The 20,861-nt window shown below is 41.2% G+C and overlaps 1 protein-coding gene across 2 annotated transcripts; it reads right to left on the bottom strand.

The window, feature by feature from the left end:
- Positions 1 to 4,363: 4,363 nt before the first annotated feature.
- Positions 4,364 to 9,458, bottom strand: LOC121742501 (telomere repeat-binding protein 1-like). 2 transcript variants are annotated; one of them, XM_042135654.1, is made up of 11 exons: positions 8,980 to 9,458; positions 8,392 to 8,460; positions 7,706 to 7,885; positions 6,754 to 7,612; positions 6,485 to 6,682; positions 6,321 to 6,383; positions 6,140 to 6,219; positions 5,766 to 6,007; positions 5,307 to 5,630; positions 5,130 to 5,193; positions 4,364 to 5,000 (listed from the first exon to the last, which is right to left on the bottom strand). In XM_042135654.1, exons 3-11 carry the CDS (start codon positions 7,784 to 7,786, stop codon positions 4,827 to 4,829), a joined length of 2,085 nt encoding a protein of 694 aa, XP_041991588.1. In that variant the 5' UTR covers positions 7,787 to 7,885; positions 8,392 to 8,460; positions 8,980 to 9,458; the 3' UTR covers positions 4,364 to 4,826. The 2 variants fall into 2 exon arrangements, with proteins under 2 accessions (XP_041991588.1, XP_041991589.1); XM_042135655.1 differs by lacking the exon at positions 8,392 to 8,460.
- Between the last annotated feature and the right edge of the window lie 11,403 nt (positions 9,459 to 20,861).

The raw sequence follows: 20,861 nt of genomic DNA, 5'->3' as shown, positions 1-20,861 counted from the left end.
GGTAGAGCTAATGAAGTGCAACCAAATTACTAAAGACATTTTTTCCACCTTAAAAGATTCTAGCCTGTGTGAATTTCAAAATATAATACTCCAAAGTTTTTATCTACTACTGCTATATTGGGTATACCAGCTTTCCCTACATTCCTGTTCTTGAGAATAGTAATGAATAATAATGAGCGTAGCCCAGGAATTCATTCTAGGAAAGGCAAAATTATACTCACTCTATTCTAATCAATTATACCCATTTTTCTTTTTAGGTTATTCCAAAAAAAATGAAATGTTTCCAATATCATCTTTATTTTTTTATCTCTTACTTTATTCTCTCTTCATTAACTCACTAAACAATAATGTATAAAATCTCATGCCAGAAACCAAGTATTTCATATTTATTGGGACGGAAAGAATAAATAAAAATATTTATATAATGTCTTATAATAAATACATATTACATTTTCTTTTTTTATTTGTCCAATAAAAGATCTCAAATTTTGTTTTTTTGGAATAAGTTAATTCTCACATCAATATGGAGTAGTAGTATATTTTTTCTAACCACTTATGGGCGGACCCAAGAGTTCGGTTCTAGAGGGTCCAACAGTTATAGAGTCTTTTTCAATATTTGCCTCACCGAAATTATGGCATGTGTGGTAAAGTTGCGAGATACTCCATATAGATAGATAACGAGTGACAAATAAAAGAATGATGACAATAACTAAAGATTCATATGATGATTGTTAATAAAAGTAGCATCGACGTTGAAAAAGTTAACATTATCACGAATACTTATGTGATCAATTATGCACATATTTATTTTTCAAAACTATTACAAATTTCAAAGTGATTTATCATTAATGACTTATACCAAAAACAAGTTTATTTGAGGTTTGTATAAAATATTAAAATTTGATACATACTTATAAGGATAGTTTTTAACTAGACAGTACTCTCCTGTCCCACTATAAGAGAAGTGTTTTTTTTTACTCGTTTTGAAAAAATTATATAAAATAGTTAAATTGGAGAAATGTAAAGTAAGAAAGAGAATAATGTAGAAAAGAATCTTATCTAAAGTATTTGTAAAAAGTAATAAAGTGTGTAAGTTAGAATTAAAGCGTGTGTATTTGAAAAATGGGCAAGTGTTAAACAAAATTAATATTGACAGAAGAAAATGTTATGAAGAAGTGTGAATGAAATATGAAAAGGAAGACTAGAACACTAGTCTCTTAAAATAGAGAATGGGGCGTCAGCCGCCAGCCAAGTGCCAACTGATGGTTATATAAGTCTGTGAAACCAATACATATATAGTAAACATTACCCTAGGCCCCAGTGTAGGTTCGTCCCTTGTAGGTGTTCTCCCTTGGTTAAGAGATACAATAAAAAAATGGTTAAAAATAGTATGATGTCCATGAATAGTTAAGAGATGAAATATTGTGGATGCTCTTATGAACCAAAAGTAAGGAGTATATATTAAATCAAGTCCAAAACATACGAAAACGCTCTCGAATATATCCTTTTTTACCGTTTCCGTCAACTTTGACGGTCAACCGTCATTTAGCCCAATTTTAACCTGATTAGACTTAATCTGAGATTATTAGTAGCTTAATATTATGTTAATTATTTTGCTAAATAATTCAATTTTTAATATTTTGAATATGAAAAGTCAATCTTCCAAAACTCATGAACCATCACTCTCTCTCGTCACTCCCCTAAGAATAAGAACCCTAGTTTAAGATTCCGATCAAGAACAGCCCGATTCCGACCGATTATTGTTGGTTTCCATGAGTTGGAAGTCGCCCTACCCTAACTCCCGGTCCAGCGACGGTCTCGTCGGCGTGAAAAAAGCATATGCGGGGAAGAGGAAGTCCAAAGATAGACATCCGCCTGACACCGAAGATTGTCCGTCGGCTGATTCATCGTAGCAAAACAAACAACACAACGAACAAGGGCCGTCGGCGGCGTCGGGATTTGTGGGTTCTAACCCTAGCTCTCACGACGAAGAAGAGGCAAGGCAGATGCAGTATGGTTTTTGGGTGTTGATGGTGTTAAGGTTGATGCAGTGCCTTATGACAAAAAAATTTTGTGGATGTAATTCGACACTAGCTGTGGTTGTTTTTGAGTTTTGTTGGTGTTAAGATAGATGCAGTACCTTATAACAATGTCTTTTTTATCGTGTAAATGTTCAGGACCACTTTGTATTGTATTTTGTTGTCCATTTATTGGTTCAATTTGATGTCAGTTTATGGACATAGTCGACGAAGAAACAATCACATTCGAATAAGCAATCACATAATGTATGAAACCAACATCAACTCCATTTTTTTTTGCTTGTAAATCTGCAATGGGTGTGGTTAAATGTTCGGGACCAAATGGAAGTAAATAATTCATATGAAGGACTACTTTGTCTTGTATTTTAGGGTTTTACAATTATTGAATCAATTTGATTTCTGTCGATTTTTCTAAGAAGAATAAAAAGGATTCACTTCAAAATTCAAATATGAACAAAAAATTAGGGTTTTCAAACACTCCATCAAATTACTTGAACATACACAAAAGTGTTACAACAACAACAAAACAAAGACCAAAACTCAAAACATTCACTAATTTCTGAATTTTATCTTTAATTTTGGTTAAATTTAATGCCAAATCCTCAAAATCGGCACCACCGAATGAGGTTGACGAAGAATAGGCTTGTGCTTCGACATCACGATTTGGCTCGCACCACTTGAAGAAACTGCATTCCTTCATCTCACATACAAAGTAAAGCTTCCCCCTACGACGGTTTGCCTTGGCCGGTGACAATACGGAGCGTCGCCGTCTTCTTACAATAGCAGAAATCGTAGCTAAATCGGAGGTCTCCGAAGTCACGAACACTGTCGCTGTCGACGGAGTCCCGACTGCACGTCGAACGCCCCATGTTCGAAGGTGTTTGGTTGTTGCAGAGATGGAGAAAAAAATTAGGGTTCTTAGAGGGGAGAAGAAGAAGGAGCGGGAGAAAGGAGGGAATAAATTTGAATGAAATGAAGAGTTGGAAAAAGCGATTACACTACCCAATTTTCAGAATTTTCATTTAACATTTAAAATGTAAAATCCAAAAATTAAAAAATTAAATTAGCTACAATAATTAAATTCAGCTAATCGGATCAAAATTTGGCTAAATGACGGTTGACCGTCAAAGTTGACGGAAACCGTAAAAGAAGGACCTATTTGAGAGCGTTTTCATATGTTTTGGACTCGATTTTCAAAAAGTGAATGTTTTGGACCAAAATCATAAATCGGCCATATGTTTAGGACCAAAATAGTATTATACTCTATATATTTTTTTAAATAGAAAGAATCATGTATTAATTACAAGATTAAGTATTAAATATATGAAAAAAAAATTAAAACAAAACTTATGGATCTACTTAAACTAGTATTGGTATTATAAGACCATCCACTACGCATCCCACGCGCGGCTCGTGTTCCGTCCCAGAGGGACGGTTCCGCCGCGGGACTCGTTGCAGCGTTGCGCCCGTCCCGGAGCCTGTCGCTGCGGGACTCGAGACGCGACGTCCCGCCAGGCGCCCGGGCGACGTGTCGAGCGCCCAACTCACGCGTGACGCCCACTCGCTGGCCCGCGAGTGGGCGTCGTCACTGATGACGCAATAATTATTTTATTTTTAAAAAAATTTGAATTTTAAAATTTATTTTCTTTTATTTCAAACGGTAATATTACCGTTTTGTTTTTTATTTTCAATTTTTTTTAATTTTTTTTTATTTATTTACTCTATAAATAATCCTATTTCATACTCATTTCATATACAAATACACATTTATTTCTCTCAAATCCTCTCTATATCCACTCCAATTTCCATCTTAAATCAACTCAAACAAATGGATCCTTTTGAGCAAATGCGTCAAATAATGGAACAATCGCTTGAAGAAGTTTGTTTTTTTAATTGAATTTAGAGCATCAAATTATACAAAGTTAAATTATGTCTTTTTTTATTTATTTTGGCACGAATTTAATCATGTATTTTTTAGGATTTTAAGTTGTAATTTTATTTTATTTAATGAAGTTTATTTTTTTAATTGAATTTATTGGGAAAAAAAATAAAAAAACTGAAATTGAATGAATAGTAATTTAAGGGACTGAGCGTTGCAGGTTCCGTCCCTTAGTTAAGGGATGGAGAAATAAAGTATAGTGGGGCCCTCAAATAGTAGTTTAAGGGACGGTTAAGGGAAGGTGGGGGGACTAATACGTACACGTGAGACTAACTCTTGATAGTACTAATACGCATTGCATAAAATAATCCACCTAATAATATACGCAAAATTTAAAGTGCAGTTCGAAACTTGTGTGCATTTCATCCTTATGAAGACAAGGAAAAAAAAGAAGCAATATATAGATTCTCGATTATGATGATGAAGATATACAAGTGAAAAATGTTTATAACAAAAACACCCCTGTTACAATAATACCTCTAAACTGGGCAAGAACCAAGAATCAATTGATTCTACATTAACAAGAGAGCTGATACACTAGAGAATTGACAACTGAGACTCTCAATTCAACCAGAGAGAGAAACTTCACATTAAAAAGATTGCCAGTTTCCCAGCATAATGAATTCTGTTAGCTGAAAGCCTCTTATTCTGTAACCCATTTACAACTGCTACAACCCAAATATTAGTACATAAAAAGACTAATTTACTCCCCTTTTTACACACACTTTTTATACATAGTAGTAGTAGTAGTATTGTACTATTAATCACAGAAAAATAAAAACAAGAGAGGAAAAGACCACACCTAGACAGATGGGTCTTGTCTTTTCGACTAATGGAACCCCACCCTTTCATAGAAGAAGACATGTGTCCGGTTCCGACTTGAGCTGATGCTGTTTTGGTTGCTGCTGTGACCAGTAAGCATGAGCCGTCAAGACCCTGTCGAGGAGTTCCTGTGGCACAGGCTCACCCCGCCTTTGCTGAGGAGATATTCCGGCCGTGTGGACCAATGTCTTCCACTTATCCTGCAAAAGGACCAAATGACAATGTCTAAATAGTCCACCACCATTATTTCATTTAACCAATATATAACATCTTATAACTTGTTGAAGAGCTTCATTGAGGAAATACAGCAACACTATTACTCATTTTACCTTCAAATCGACGTAAGTTCTATGTTTTGCATTATCAAAAGCTCTAAGTTTCACATCGCGCCATCTGCAGCAAAAACAACCCTATAACTTAGTTCTGAGCAAACACAACAAATGTGTTTGCTTCGAAAGAACGAACCATCATAATCACGTAATTCCATAGTTAGGATCCAATAATACCTTCCAGTTCCAAGTTTCTCAACGGCCTGAACTAGAGCTTCCACTTCAGCAACGGTGAAGGGTCTACGGATGCGTCGCTGTGTAGACTCAGATCGCTTAGATTTTCTCAGCGGCACCACAGCTAATGCATCTTGTTTCGCTGAAGGCACTGGGACCAGTGCCTTCGATTCTGAAGTTGTTCTCTGCAACGACATGCCAGGAGGAGAAGGAGCTGAGTCGTGATCGCTTTCTATGAAATTGTTGAAGCTTCCATGAAGATCCAGATGAGTATCATGAGTCCCCAGCTGGCCAGCACTTTGAGTAATACTAGGCGCGGGCGGATACCTGGTGACACATACATACAAATAAATAAATAAATAAAAACTATACTACAAAAAGAATACCAACCATAGCTATTCATAACCAGTCATAGCTATTAACCAAGATATTTTACTTGATAGTAGAGAAATTGAAGAGTACCTGGCGAGTGGTTGAGGATTGTCGCACGGCAGTTGACCTTGACCATCTTCGGGATATGATCTTATCGAGGCTGGAGCAGGGTTCGCCTCGAGAGTGAATCCCAGGGTATCCATCTTGTTATCATGACAAATTCCGGTCTGCAACAAAGTCTTGCTATCATCTCGAATCTTCTTACCCTGAAGTACTACTCCAACACGTAACCCACTGCCAAGTACTGCATTTACTGCTTCCATAACCATACACTGCAAAACATTATATAACAACCGATAACGTAAAATGTTTCTGAAACAATGTAGCACACAATGGTCTCCAACACTAGTTAGATACTGGCTGCAAAATTTTACAAGCTTTAAACGATAGGTTGTGTCCTATACCTTTAGAGAACCAACTGTTGCAGTTTCTGGAATCTCGATAAATAACTCGGGAACCCTAAAGGTCTTGATCCTAAGCTTGACTGAGCCAAATTAAAAAATATTTTGACATGAGAACCTCTTTGAGTGCCAGACTTTTCTCAAGCCGAAAAGATAACAAATAACTCGAAGCAAATTCTCATACCTTGGCTATTAGTGGAGTGGAAGGAATTATATCCTCCTGCTACAGAAGTTGGGGCTGCATTTGCTGCAATTTGTGCCAGTCAAATAGAATGTGGGTCATGTCTAAAAATCAGTTCTTTATCTTCATGCATGTGTGTAATCGAAGGGGGGAAAGATGAGAACTACCTCCTGGCAGATCACCAGATCTGTGTCCATCTTCATTAGCACCATTCTCAGACACTCCGAACATTCCATCACCGGTGATGCTTTCATCAGAATTAGAGGCGGAGCTACAATCGTAAAGCTTCCTCTTTTTGAAAGGATAATCCCTGAGAGACCTCTGCCGCTTAAGACCATTCTTCCTGTTGAGAAAATTGTGTCTTTCTGCAAACATTTCAAACTCATTATAGACTACAAAGCCCCCCATATAAACTCAACAACCAATAGCAGCTCACCAGCATTAGAGCATTCATCGTCCTTCACAATTGAAGTTATTTTACAATGCTTAGGTGCTAGAAACTTTCTGAACCTACGGTCCCCGGGTGGCTTAAAAGCCTTGTTTCTGGTGCTAGGTTCGACGCATTCAGAAGAGTTATCGTCATCATCTCTCTTAACTAACTTTACATTCTCCCGGTTAACGAGAAGAGGACCACAAGGAGCGCGGTCCCTGCAAAAGGGAAACTTCACACTATCAACTGAACACACTAAAGCAGAGGATTTTCTGTCTGGCACCTCTGGATGAACTGAACTGCACAGAGGAACCTTATTACTTAGCGACGAATTCCTAAAATTTGCAGAAACCAGTTTTATGTCTTTCCTGTCCTTCCTACTTTCTTCCTCCGACCCTGAATTAGCAGATATTCTAAGACCAGATGACTCGATATCTACTGAAGGAGTAGAAATCCCAAGGCTGAGCTTGCATTCATCGTTAACCAAATGTTCTGCAGAACCAAACTTCTCCGAGCAATCAGAAGACGTTATACCCGAAGCGGGCCTAGAGATTCTATCATTTTGTGTGCAAGCAGGTTTGTTAGAAGAGGAATTTGGATTAGGCGCTTCAGAGACAATTTCCGTAAAAAGAAAGTTTCTTTCATAACAATCTCGATCTCCAGGTTTTTCTTCTAAAGACTTATGCTCGTCCTTATCTTCCTTCCCAGCTGAATTTCCCAAAGTGGGGGGCTGCTCTTTTCCAGAAGATGTATTTGCAGATGGCAGGCTTTCGCCATCCAAGAGTAACTTTCCAGCTACAGTCGCCAATAAGTCAAATGCACACATTTGGTTGTCATCGGTTCTTCTCTTAACTAAGCTCCTTTTCTAATATAAGAAATTGATTAAAAATGGTCAGAGTAAGTTTTATCCATAGGTTATAGAAATACAGTAGTTATGGAAATTCGGGAATCTGATTACCCTAACTGATCTGGCAGCTCGAGGAGTTGGAGGCACCTGATAGCCATTAAATCCATACTCTGATCTCTTCTGCAATGACATATCTCAGAACCATACCCAGTGAGTTCATACAACAGGAAGACCAGTCTTCCAGAGCCTGACTAGGAAATAATCCAAATGCAACGAGAATGGGGACGACACCTGTAGTATAAAGACAAAATAACATAGAATGAACAAAGATACAATGCAGTTACGCATTCATAACTTTTAAGGAAATCAAGTTTGTAAATAGTCTAAAGATGTTACAGACCAGACAAATACACCTTCACCAACATAATTACCAGAAAATGGCCATATTCGATTTTAAATGCGAAGCATCTTGAAGATTGCTGAATACAACAAATGCATGAAAACATTAATTTATTGCTATTACACTACATGACGTGATAACAATCATATAAGGAAGGCACTTCGAAAGAATTACTCTATCATAAAAATCCATAGAAAACACACTAGTGGATTCATCACCAGATCCTTCGCTACAAATCTACATTAACAGCAACAAAATGATAAACTCATTGTAAATATCAGAAAACCGGAGATTCCTTATATCAAATCCAAGCGCAAAACCTGGAATTTTGATGAAAGAAACAAAACGAACTAAAATAACTATTGGCGTAAAAGCACAAGATTGCCCAAAATCAGACCTTTTCATGACGGAATAGAATCAAATCGGCATTAGCTTTAGTTACACCAAATAAGCGATGGAGTTCACTCTGAAAAAACAAGCAGAAACTCAGAGACTGGTCGAGAAAGAGAAGAAAAGAAACCCCCACAAAACAACCTCAAAGTGAAAGGAATTTCAACAGCATTTTGTGATGGAAGAGAGAAGTAGCATGCTTTATAATCTACATGAACAGAACAAAAAGAAATATGAAAAAACTTGCCATGTTCGGGTTGAAACCATCTAAATTTTCCAAACCAGAACATTCTTTGCATGGTGAAATCCCGGATCAGACACTTTCAATTTATGAGGAACATAATTATGCACATCAAATATCAAATGCAAACACTTGATTTACGCACAATTAAAATTAAATGAAAAAGGATGGAGGAAGAAAGACCCTTGAGAGAAAAAAAGGGAAAGCAGAAATAGAAATCCGCTATCCTGAGAAATGAAAAATCCCAGAACTCTTACATTTTCCCTAGATTTTCTTTCAACAAAAATCTGAACCAAAACCTCCAACTTTACCAAACCACAAACAGAAGCACCCAAAAATATCTGATCATCTCACCTTTTAGGAATCAAAATCTCTTCCATGCCACCATGAGTGATATCCACATCATTTTCTTCTGCAAACAAAATTCTACAACTATGCCAACAACTAAGCAAGATCACAACTTTTTCCTCTCAGAAAAAACCCATCTTGAATCTTCAACAACCCAGATCATCCAATCCATTTTACACGATCACAAAATCAAACAAAGAACAAAAAAAGTTCAAAATTTTCACTCAATTCCCCCCAACCTTTTAATTTTTGCTTTTGTTGTTTTATCTAAATCGTTATTTTCTCTCTTTCGGTTGAAATTGAAAAGATAACCAAAAACCCTGTGAAAACCACCCCTTCCTCACCATGGCTTAAACCCCAACTCTTATACCATTGACCCCTGTCACCGGCTCCACCGGCTATAGACGGTCACCGCAAAGAACTCCCTGAAGACCTGCTCTCTCCAGAGCGTTGGATGATGCCACGTGTAGGTGAGATGTGAATCCTGTGATTCCTCTTGCTCTACACATCGAGAAATACGTTGGGTCACCAAGCGAGGGAAATATTTTTGTCTTAATTTTGTGCCCCTCAGTTTATTTTGGATTTTTTTTTATTATTTTACAATAAAAGTATAAAACATTTGTGGGGTTCTCGTTTTGAATTTTCATTTTTAGGATATGATTTTGTTTTATTTTTATTACTAACCAAAGGTATCCGATTACTAAGGAGGTTTGTCTTAAAATCCCATCAAAAAGTAACTAATTTTTGTTGAGGTTTGCCTTAAAACTCACCACACATGCCTAACCAAGAAACATCTGTGGTTTAACTAAAACTTAGCATAAACTCTCTCTATTTTCAATCACCTATTTATTTAGAAATATGTAGTAGTATTACTATTAGATATTGGATTGCAATGATGATGCATCAATATACTATAGAATTAATGCGTTGGTTGTTTAATATACTAATTTAGAGGAGGAAATGAGAATATTATCATGATAGAGATTGATGACTATAATGAAAATATAAATTAGGTATTTTGAAGGCACTTGTATGTAGATCTAATTCCACGAGCTATTTGAGTTTTAAATGCATGTAACTCTTGGTTGGGTTTAGTTGGCAAAGAATTAAAGATTCGCCTGCAATCTTCCAGATCCAACTCTAAAGATTATGTGAATTATGACGCTCATTTCTTGTGTTGCATCTCACTATTGCCATATTATGTAATATAAGATTGAATTTTCTCTTCCTCACTAAAATTACTATAATCTCTAGTTATTGTTCATGATTTTTTGTTCGCTGGCTTCACGGTTGTTTAATGCTTAAGTCTTGCGAGCAAAGATTTTTTTCTTATAATTATTTTAATTTGTAGGGTATAATTATTATAATATGAAAAGTAGAATGAATATCATTAAGTAAAAAAATTGCTACTACTTATATTTTTGTGTTTTTAAGATTATGATTGTTTATTTGAAGTAGAGTTTGCTTATTTTTAGGCCTTCTTTTGATGTTTTGAGAGGAAGTTTGATATCGTCGGCGATACGGAGTAGTCCATATTCTATGTAATAGGAATATTAATTAAAATGAGCAATCGAAACTTAAAATCGTTAATGTTTATTTGCATGATTATAGAATATTTTTATTTTATTCATGTTGTATTCCATATTTGAGTGCCACATGAGATCACTTGGATCTTATGTGCATAAAGATCTCACGTGACATTTTATTCATATTGTATTCTGGCGAATTTTTGATGGGAGTAAATGCAAATAGTAAATGATCACAACACTGAAAATTACGTGGTTCGATTTACTGAGGTAAATCTACGTCCACGGGAAGAAGAGAGGGCAAATTTGTATTGCTTGGTCTCGTTTACAGATTACAACACTGATTTGCTATATGATTCAGGATCTAGAGAGCTTAACCCCTGTCTATCTGATCTAGGTTCTATTTATACATTGAACTAAGATCGTGGTTTGCAGCACCACTCACTAGATCGTGGATGGTTGATAACTGCTTAACACCACTAAATAGATCGTGGGTGTAATGGAGGTCGTGGAGATCCTGCATGGGTCCACTATCTCCTTGTTCGGTCGAACACTGAGACCGAACTGCTGAACTTTGCCGATTAGCTTTTGCCGATCTGAGAGTAGAGCTTGATTGGTTCTTTTGCCGATCTGAGAGTAGAGCTTGATTGGTTGGCTTTTACCGAGCTGTAGGCTGCGACCGAACTCTTTGGTTGTGCCGAACCGAACTCTTTGGTCATGCCGAACTGATACTCTTTCTTGGGTTTTGAGAGTAGAGCTTGATTGGTTGGCTTTTACCGAACTCTTTGGTCATGCCGAACTGATACTCTTTCTTGGGTTTTGGGCTGATGGGCCGTCACTGTTATTGGGCTCGCAACTAGGGTTTAGTTGTTTAGTTCGTACCCCATCACCACCCCCCCCGAAAAGCGAAGTGAATCACTTCGGCATTTTGGATAAATGTAAGGGGGAGGCTGACGTCAGGGGACGTGCCATGCGCGTGTCTGCATTAAATGTGACAGTAAATCCGGCCGTTGAATCCAGAAAAAGTGGGATTTGGAACGGCGCGACGGATTTGAAATGCCTTTGCGAATCCGATAAATATTTCCTTTCTTCATCATTGGAAACACTTTTGCGATTATTTCTTCTGTATTCTCTCCCTTTTTCGAAAAATTTTCTTCCGCTTCTTCAAGACTTTCTTCAGACTTTCGACCATCAGAGAGTAAGAATCATGTCTTCTTCTTCTGAATCTGTTTCTGAATCAGGTAGTGGTAGAAAGGGGGGTGAGGGGTCTTCTGGCCGGAAGAAGTCCGGGGAGAAGACGGTAGAATATTTTCCGAGCATTTTGAGTAAGGATACTGTGATATCCTTACACCGAAAATATTTTCTTCCTGGGGGGTTAGTGGTGATTCCCGACGACATTCATAGGGCTAACTCGCCGCCGGAGGGTTATGCCACCGTTTACGAAGCCTGCTTGGAATGCGGGCTTCGTTTCCCTCTTCCCCCTGCCTTTGTAGAGCTTCTTGATTTTTTTCAACTCCCTTTAGGTCAAGTGACTCCGAATTCTTGGAGGCACTTATCGGCCTTTGCTGCCGAACTGCGTAGATTAGGAAAGGATCTGTCTTTGAGGGCAATCCTTAATTTCTTTCAGTTTAAGAGGAAGGGATCCTGGTTTTACTTGATCCCCTTACAGCCCTTTAGAGCCTTTTGTAAAACCAAATGGCCGAAATGGCAAAATCGTTTCTTTTTTTACAATAGGACAGCGGCTCCGGGCTTTCCCTGGAGAGGGCCGAAGTCCGTAATTCCTCATCCTCGGTTAGAACCGTTGAACGAGCTCGAGGGCGAGCTCAATAAGATTCCTATGATTAGGAAACAGTACTCGGAATCTGAGCTCGTCAAGGGTGACTTCGGGTTCGATATCTCGTCTTCGGACGAAGAGACTGAGGGTGAGGATTTCTTTTTTATGCTTTACTGCTTTAACGACGAAGACTAACCTTGTTTTCTTGCTTTTTGGCAGTGAACATGCTAAACAAGCTCGGTCGCAAATCCTCCGAATCTAATGAGCCGGAGAGACAGAAAGCCACCGGCTCGGCGTCTGATGCCGAGAAGAATCCGAAAAGGCAGAAGACCTCTTCTTCGGATCCAAAAAAGCCGGAGTCGACTTCGGCAAAGGGGAAGGGGAAGAAGAGCGCCGGAGAAAGACATTGTCTTGGCGGCCCCTTCAGAACATGTCTGTGAGCCTTTTGCATGGCCAACGGACTTTGTAGAGGTGAATTCTCTTCTTGATTTTCTGGCCTTGCTTTTTTCCTATATTTTTTGTGGCCCCTCTGTTGACTTTTTTCTTTTTTCATTTTCAGAGGAACAATATGCTCTCCAAGCTCGTCGCCGTTGAACTCTCCAAAGCGTCCAACGATTATGCTGAGATGCAGAGGAAGTTGAATGCTGCTCGTCACCAGGCCGAACAGGCTCGGGCAGACTTTGAGAAGGCAAGGGCCGCTAGGATCTCGGCTCAGGATGAAGCTCAGCGTGCCAAAAACCAGCTCATCATCCAGAGAGAGCAATCTAAACAGAGGGAGGCTGCCGACGTGGTTGCTCAGGGGGAGGCTCTCCGTGTTTTCGCGGAGAAACTCTTTTTAAGCAATCAATTTTCGGCCTTTATCGGTGATCTGCTGAAATTGATGACCGATAACGCTGAGCAGGGACCCGAAGTCGTCCTGCCGCTGTATGGCCGAGAGATTGCAGCTCGTCTCCAGAGTCTGCCGCTCCTTGAGGAGCTTGCTTCTTCCTCGGTCCTGCTCTCTGCTGAAAGAGTCCGTAACTGCCGCGCTGACCGGGACGAGAACATGGAGGCCATCTTTGCCTCCTTGGGACCTGTTTCACCCGCTTCAATCTTTAACGAAGAGGGTGGGCAGGAAAACGAGGCCGGCAAGGAGACCGAGCAGACGGATCAGCAGGCCGGCGACGGGCATGCCGAGCAGGAGGTGCAGCAGATCGGCGATGTGGGCACCGAGCAGGCTGGAGGAAGTAGGGAGGCCGAGGCTGAAGCCGAAGTAGACAAGGAGAAAGAGGCTGAAACCCACAGAGGAGCCGGAGACGAAACTGGCGGAGTATGATTTCGTCTCCCTTCTCTTAGTTTAGTTTCTTTCTCTCCTTGTAAAATGGCCTTGAAGCCCTCCTTGTGTAAAAAATTTTTCTTGTGAATGAAAAGATTCTTCTTTCTACACTCGTGTCTTCTTTATAGCTTTTCGTAATCTCTTTTACTCCTGTTATGGTTTACTGCCTGCTCGGTAAACTGAAATGCCGAACTGACATAGCTGCTTTGTATTCTTAACTCTAAGGAGCTGGAGGTACTTCACTGGAAGCGACTATACTCTTCGGCTTTAAACGAAGCTGAGAAAAAAGCCATAGATGACCAGGTGAAGTATGACGAACTCTTGGCTCGGTTAGTGGAGCTGGAGTCCAACAATAAGGACTTAAAGTCCATAAAGAAAGATCTGGATGCCGAGCTGAACACTGTCATCGCTGAGAGGACTGCATATGAGGATTTCATCTGCGGGCGCGGGGGAATGACCATATCTGAAGTTCAGAATCAAGTTGATGAACTGTGGGAGGAGCTTCATGTACTCCGGAAGAACAATGCGCTGGAGAGCTCGGCTTGCCAACAAGTTGTGAAGTCATTGCGGCGCTTGGCTTCTCGGTACGACATCATTCTTTCCCGGCGTCCCTCAATCGAGAGATTCCTTAGGCGTTTCCCGCCAACAGATGCTCACACTCCAACTCAAACCTCTAATCCACTTGCTCAAGATTCTACTCCAAACCAACAACGGACTCAGGATGAACCGGAAACGTCAAGACGAGAACGTACTCCAAGTCAGCAACGGACTCCGGAGCAACCGGAAATGTCAAGACGAGAACGCCCTGAAGTTCGTAGAGGAGTTGTGATTATGAGTGAGCAAGATCAGCGGATGCTTCGTGAAGAGACTCTACGCCGCCGAGGTGCTAGAACTTCCCGGACTCAGGGAAGGGGCGGTAGGTCGATCAGAGCATCTCGTCGACCTACTTATTCTTCAACTGTTCGGAACACCTGAACTCAGCATCATGAGGATTTTTTGGATAGGTGGCTCAACTTTAGCAACCGTGGACAGTAGAATAGTCCTTTGTAATGGTGTAACGCCTTCTCGTAGGGCAGCGAAATTGTATGCCGAACAAGACTTAATAAATGAAGTTTTTTCATTTCGCTTCTATCACTGCGTATTTACAGTTCAGCGATTTTTTATTTCATTTATTGTACTCGTCCGCGGTCTTATGAAGAAAACTCTTCTTTGGCCGGACTCGTCCTCAGTCTTATGAAGAAAACTCTTCTTTGACCGGACTCGTCTTCGGTCTTATGAAGAAAACTCTTCTTTGACCGGACTCGTCTTCAGTCTTATGAAGAAAACTCTTCTTTGACCGGACTCGTCTTCGGTCTTATGAAGAAAACTCTTCTTTGACCGGACTCGTCTTCGGTCTTATGAAGAAAACTCTTCTTTGACCGGACTCGTCTTCGGTCTTGTGAAGTAAATTCTTCTTTGACCGGACTTAGTTTGTGTCCTTATTTGGCGAGTTTTATCGCTTGGATTGGACTTTCCCTTTGTGTCCTAATTTGGCGAGTTTTATCGCTTGGATTGGACTTTCCTTTTGTGTCCTAATTTGGCGAGTTTTATCGCTCGGATCGGACTTTCCTTTTGTGTCCTAATTTGGCGAGTTTTATCGCTCGGATCGGACTTTCCTTTTGTGTCCTAATTTGGCGAGTTTTATCGCTCGGATTGGACTTTCCCTGGTTGACCGAAGTGGTTTTCGGCTTATTGCAGTCCGTTTCAGACGAACTGCTTGTTTCTTAAGCTGAATTGTGGTCTTGTATCTTCCTTAGAAGCTTGGACTCACAATTGTCTTTAATACATGATCTAAAAAGGGGATCAGCCTTTAAAGATCAATATACCTCAGTAATATTTATAAGAGACAAAACGCACATAGAGACTGAACGCACATAAAGACAAATAAAAAAGACGAAAAAGATTTTAAACTTTTATAAAACGACCAGCATAAAGGACAAATAGAAACATGAAAGCACATATCCCTAGGACCGAACTAGATACAAGACTGACCGGACCTTGTCTCTTACAAATAGAACTTCTTGAGGTTGGAAATATGCCATGTTCGGGGTACTTGTTCTCCTGACATGTGAGTCAATTTATAAGACCCTTTTCCCAGGACTTCTGACACCCGATACGGACCTTCCCATGTGGGTTCAAGTTTGCCCAGCTTTTCTGCTCGGCTTACTTCATTGTTTCTCAATACGAGATCTCCCACTTGAAACTGCAGCTTTTTCACCCTTTGGTTATAATACCGGGTTACTTGCTCCTTGTACTTGGCTGCTTTTATGCAGGCCAGTTCTCTTCTTTCTTCGGCAAGATCTAGTTCGGCTCTCAGTCCGTCATCATTCAGTTCTGTTGAGAAATTGAGTGTTCGGGGGCTGGGTATGCCGATCTCAACCGGAATTACGGCTTCAGTGCCGTACACTAGACTGTACGGAGTTTCACCGTTGGAGGTTTTTGGTGTAGTTCGGTAAGACCATAGGACTTGAGGAAGATTTTCTACCCATTGTCCTTTGGCTTGTTCTAACCGAGCTTTTAATCCTTTCACCAAAATACGGTTTGTTACTTCCGTTTGTCCGTTTGCTTGTGGGTGAGAGACCGAAGTGAACCGCTGTTGAATATTCAACTCTTGGCACCAATTCTTGAATGTCTTGTCGGTGAACTGAGTCCCATTATCCGAAATGAGGATATGGGGTATGCCAAATCGGCAAACTATGTTCTTCCAAACAAAATCCAATGCCTTCGAGCTCGTTATCGTAGCTAATGGTTCAGCCTCCACCCACTTTGTGAAGTAGTCCACGGCAACGATCAAGAATTTCATTTGCCGAGGAGCTTGTGGTAGTGGTCCTACTATGTCTATGCCCCATTGCATAAAAGGCCAAGGGCTTTGCATAGCACATAGATCAGTCTGCGGCGTCCTTGGGATATTTGCATGGATTTGGCATTTCGTACATTTCTTAACTAGCTGTACTGCTTCTTGTACCAAAGTTGGCCAATAATATCCCCATCTCAGAACTTTTTTAGCTAATGCTCTAGCTCCGATGTGGCTACCGCAAGATCCTTCGTATTCGGCTTCGTTATTAGTGGTTGGGAATAAGAACCGAAGTGAATAAGTTACCTCGTGTCCGTCGGGAGCGATAAGTAGAATACCAGCTCCACTTCCCGTCTTATTCGAAGCTCCATCTACGAATCCAATCCAACAGTCCGGCGGCTCTACTTCGGGTTCCTGGGGCTGTGTTGGTTCATCATTGGTAGGGCTTTTCTGTTCGGCAATAATAGGGATTGCTTGATCGAACTTTGCCTCTACCAGAAAATCTGCCAAGGCTTGTCCCTTGATGGCTTTCCGAGGTAGATATTCTATTGAATGTTCTCCCAACTCTATGGCCCACTTGGCAATTCTGCCTGATGCTTCAGGCTTAGTCAAAACTTGCCGAAGTGGAAGATCGGTTAAGACGCATACCTTGTGAGCATAGAAATATGGCCGCAGTCTCCTTGCTGCATTTACTAATGCCAGAGCAATTTTTTCCAGAGGTTGATACCTTGTTTCGGGACCTCTTAATGCTCGGCTTGTAAAGTAGATAGGACGCTGCTTTAGGCCTTCTTCTCGTACAAGTACCGCGCTAATGGTTTGATCTGATGCCGCTAAATATAAGAATATCACTTCGGCATCTGTTGGAGCAGAGAGAATAGGGAGTTCGGCTAAATAACTTTTGAGTTCGTCAAAAGCCTTTTTCTGTTCGGCTCCCCACTCAAACTTTGGTGCCTTCTTCAAAACATTGAAGAACGGCAGTTGCTTTTCGGCTGCTTGGGAAAGGAATCTATTCAGTGCGGCTAGACATCCAGTTAGCCTTTGCACATCATGTATGGACTTCGGCATTGCCATGTTCTGAACAACTTGAACCTTTAGGGGATTTGCCTTGAGTCCGTCCTTTGAAACCCAACAACCCAGAAACTTTCCCGAATCTACCAAAAAGGTACATTTTTGGGGATTGAGTTTGAGGTTGGCTTTTTTGAGCACGTCGAGAGTTGATTTGAGATTGTCTTCGTAATCCGAAGTGCTTCTACTTTTAACAACTATGTCGTCAACATAGACTTCAACCTCTTTTCCGATCAGGTGCCGAAATAGCTTGTCTACCATCCTTTGATATGTGGCTCCGGCATTCTTTAAACCGAATGACATCTTTTTATAAGCAAAAATGCCGAAGTCAGTAATGAAAGTCGTTTTTGAAGCATCATTCTCATCCATTAAAACTTGGTGGTATCCTTTATACAAATCAAGAAAACAGAAAATTTCGAAGCCTATCAAAGCTTCTACTTTTTTATCTATGTTCGGAAGGGGGTAGCAATCTTTAGGACAGTGCTTATTTAGATCGGTAAAATCTATGCACATCCGCCATCCTCCCTCTTTTTTCTTGATCATCACAGGATTGGCCACCCAAGAAGGATATTTTACTTCGAATAATACGTCCGCTTTCAGTAATTGGCGGACTTCGTCATGGATGACTTGATTTCTTTCTGCCGCAAAGAGTCTTTGCTTCTGTTTTATAGGCCGGACTGAGGGATCAATATTTAACCGATGTGTAATTACCTCGGAAGGCACTCCGGTCATGTCCAACGGAGACCACGCAAAGACATCTTTGTACTCTTTGAGGAGCTGGATGGTCTTTTCCCGGAGCAGAGGTGTTCCCGCGAAACCGATCTTGACCGTTCTGGATGGATCATCTTCGTATAACTGAACTGTCATCGAGTTCGGCTCCGGTGTGACTTCGGTCATTTCTCCTGCCTCTGACTCCGGCTGCTGTGATTGCTATGCTTGATGGTGCCGATCTGATTGCTCGGCACTTTTAAGCGCAATCTGCAAACATTCTTTTGCTCTCTTTTGATCACCTCGGATGACTGCAATCCCTCCTTTAGTGGGGATCTTGATTGTGAGGTGATAAGTAGAGCAAATGGCCCGAACTGTGTTGAGCCAGTCTCTTCCCAGGATGATGTTATACGGGGACCGAGCTTTTACCACAAAAAACTCGATCATCGTACTGGAGCTAGTAGGCGCTCTTCCCACCGTAATCGGAAGGCTGATAGTACCTTCAGGGCGGGTGTCTTCCTGGGCGAAACTTTTCAGAGGAAGTGGGGCCGGACTGAGCCGAGCTGGATCCACTTCCAGTTTATCAAAACATTCTTTAAAAAGAATGCTAACCGACGCTCCTGTATCCACAAACACTCTGTGGATCAGTTTGTTTGCCACTCCGGCCTGAATGACAATCGCGTCTTGATGAGGAGAAATGGCCGGGACGGGATCTGCATCTGAAAACGTGATTACTTCCTCCTTCTTCAGCCTTTTATGCATAGGCTCCTCTCGATTGACGCCTCTGCGTTCTGCTTTTAGAGACGACTTAGTCTTCCCGGCTGGGAGAGCGTCAATAGTCTGGATTACTCCGTCATATTGCGGCTCGTCATCGTCTTCGGGATCCTGTTGCCTTTTAGGATCCTGAGGAGCGCAGTTCGCACCTCTCTGTTTTTTATTCTTCTTCGGCAGCTTGCTTTGGTATTTTTTTAACGTCCCTGCTTTCACAAGAACATCAATACCTGCTGCCAAATTTCGGCACTCCTCGGTATCGTGACCGTGGTCTTGATGGTAGGAGCAGTACGTATCCTGACTTCGGCGCGTGGCTGATTTCGTCATCCGCTTTGGTTTTTCGAACATATCAGAATGCAGTTCGAAAATTTCCGCTCTCGACTTGTTCAGTGGTACGAACTGAGCGGGCGGTTTCTCAAGATCGAGACGTGGTCCCAATCTGCCTTGTACCGGTGCCCTTTGAATTCTTTCAAAAGGAGTTCGGCGAGGAAGCCCCTGATCGCTATGATCGGGCTTCTTTTTGTCTCCTCTGGATGAGCTGTCTAAAGACCGTTTTCGACGGTCTGCCTCATCGGCACGAGAAAACTGGTCCGCAATGTCCCACATCTCTTGAGCTGTTTGCGGACTGCACTCAACGAGCTTTCTGTAGAGAGCTCCGGGCAGAATTCCATTTTGGAATGCCGAAATGACAAGTAGATCATTGAGATCATCTACTTGTAGGCATTCCTTGTGGAATCTCATCATGAAGTCGCTAATTTTTTCATCGCGACCTTGACGTATAGAAAGCAGCTGAGCCGAAGTGATTCGGGCTTCCGCTTTCTGGAAGAATCTCCTGTGAAAAGCATCCATTAGATCTCTGTAAGATCTAATGCTCCCTTGAGGGAGGCTGTCAAACCACCTTCTTGCGTTCCCGATAAGTAGCTCGGGAAACAGCTTACACATGTGAACCTCATTGAGACCTTGGTTCGCCATATTATACTGATAGCGTCCCAGGAAATCATGAGGATCCACTAACCCGTCATAAGTCATTGACGGAGTTCGGTAATTCTGTGGCAATGGAGTTCTGGTGATATCATCCGAGAATGGAGTCTTCAGCGCTCCATACATAGCGAATCCGACATCTCTCCGGTATGGTGGAGATGGAGTTCTCCTGTGATTTCGGTAACAAGGAGGAGAAGGAACATGTCGGTGGTGAGGATTCTTTCTCCTGGAAGGTGCGACACTACCGCTTTCATGTCTGGAGGGGGAGGGAGAATCCGCTGTTTTCTTCTCCGGCTTCTGGCTCTTTTGCAGGAATGTTTGGAACTCATCCTGCTTCTCAGCCAAGAACAACTTGACAGCCTCATTCAAAGCGAGCTGCTGGGGAGGCTCGGTGCGATGACTTTTTGAGTGGTTTGTTCTTTCACCGTGAGAACTGGAGGCAGATTTCTCCCGAGGCTGTTTTCCAGACCTGCGGGCTGGACTAGCTTCCTCACCTTCATCACGGACGGAAGTACGGGTATTATGTGATCTGGTATGCATTTTTTTTTTTTTGGTGGAAAAGGATCAAAAACTCGCTTTTATCACAGTTTTGGTTCTCTGTTTCCCACAGACGGCGCCAGTGATGATGTGGCGAATTTTTGATGGGAGTAAATGCAAATAGTAAATGATCACAACACTGAAAATTACGTGGTTCGATTTACTGAGGTAAATCTACGTCCACGGGAAGAAGAGAGGGCAAATTTGTATTGCTTGGTCTCGTTTACAGATTACAACACTGATTTGCTATATGATTCAGGATCTAGAGAGCTTAACCCCTGTCTATCTGATCTAGGTTCTATTTATACATTGAACTAAGATCGTGGTTTGCAGCACCACTCACTAGATCGTGGATGGTTGATAACTGCTTAACACCAC

Source organism: Salvia splendens, chromosome 7 (genome assembly GCF_004379255.2).
Source record: "Salvia splendens isolate huo1 chromosome 7, SspV2, whole genome shotgun sequence".
Classification (NCBI taxonomy): Eukaryota; Viridiplantae; Streptophyta; class Magnoliopsida; order Lamiales; family Lamiaceae; genus Salvia; species Salvia splendens.
The sequence above is the reverse complement of the archived record's forward strand: the minus strand, read 5'-3'. Positions and strand labels throughout refer to the sequence as shown.

Bases quoted from the DNA above. Each gene is read 5' to 3' on its own strand.
- LOC121742501 (XM_042135654.1), bottom strand. From the start codon at position 7,786: ATGTCATTGCAGAAGAGATCAGAGTATGGATTTAATGGCTATCAGGTG. The intron at 6,220-6,320 runs GTATGAGAATTT...AATTTGGCTCAG, and splicing joins CCACTCCACTAATAGCCAAG to TCAAGCTTAGGATCAAGACC. The intron at 5,194-5,306 runs GTATTATTGGAT...TTTTTGCTGCAG, and splicing joins GAGAAACTTGGAACTGGAAG to ATGGCGCGATGTGAAACTTA.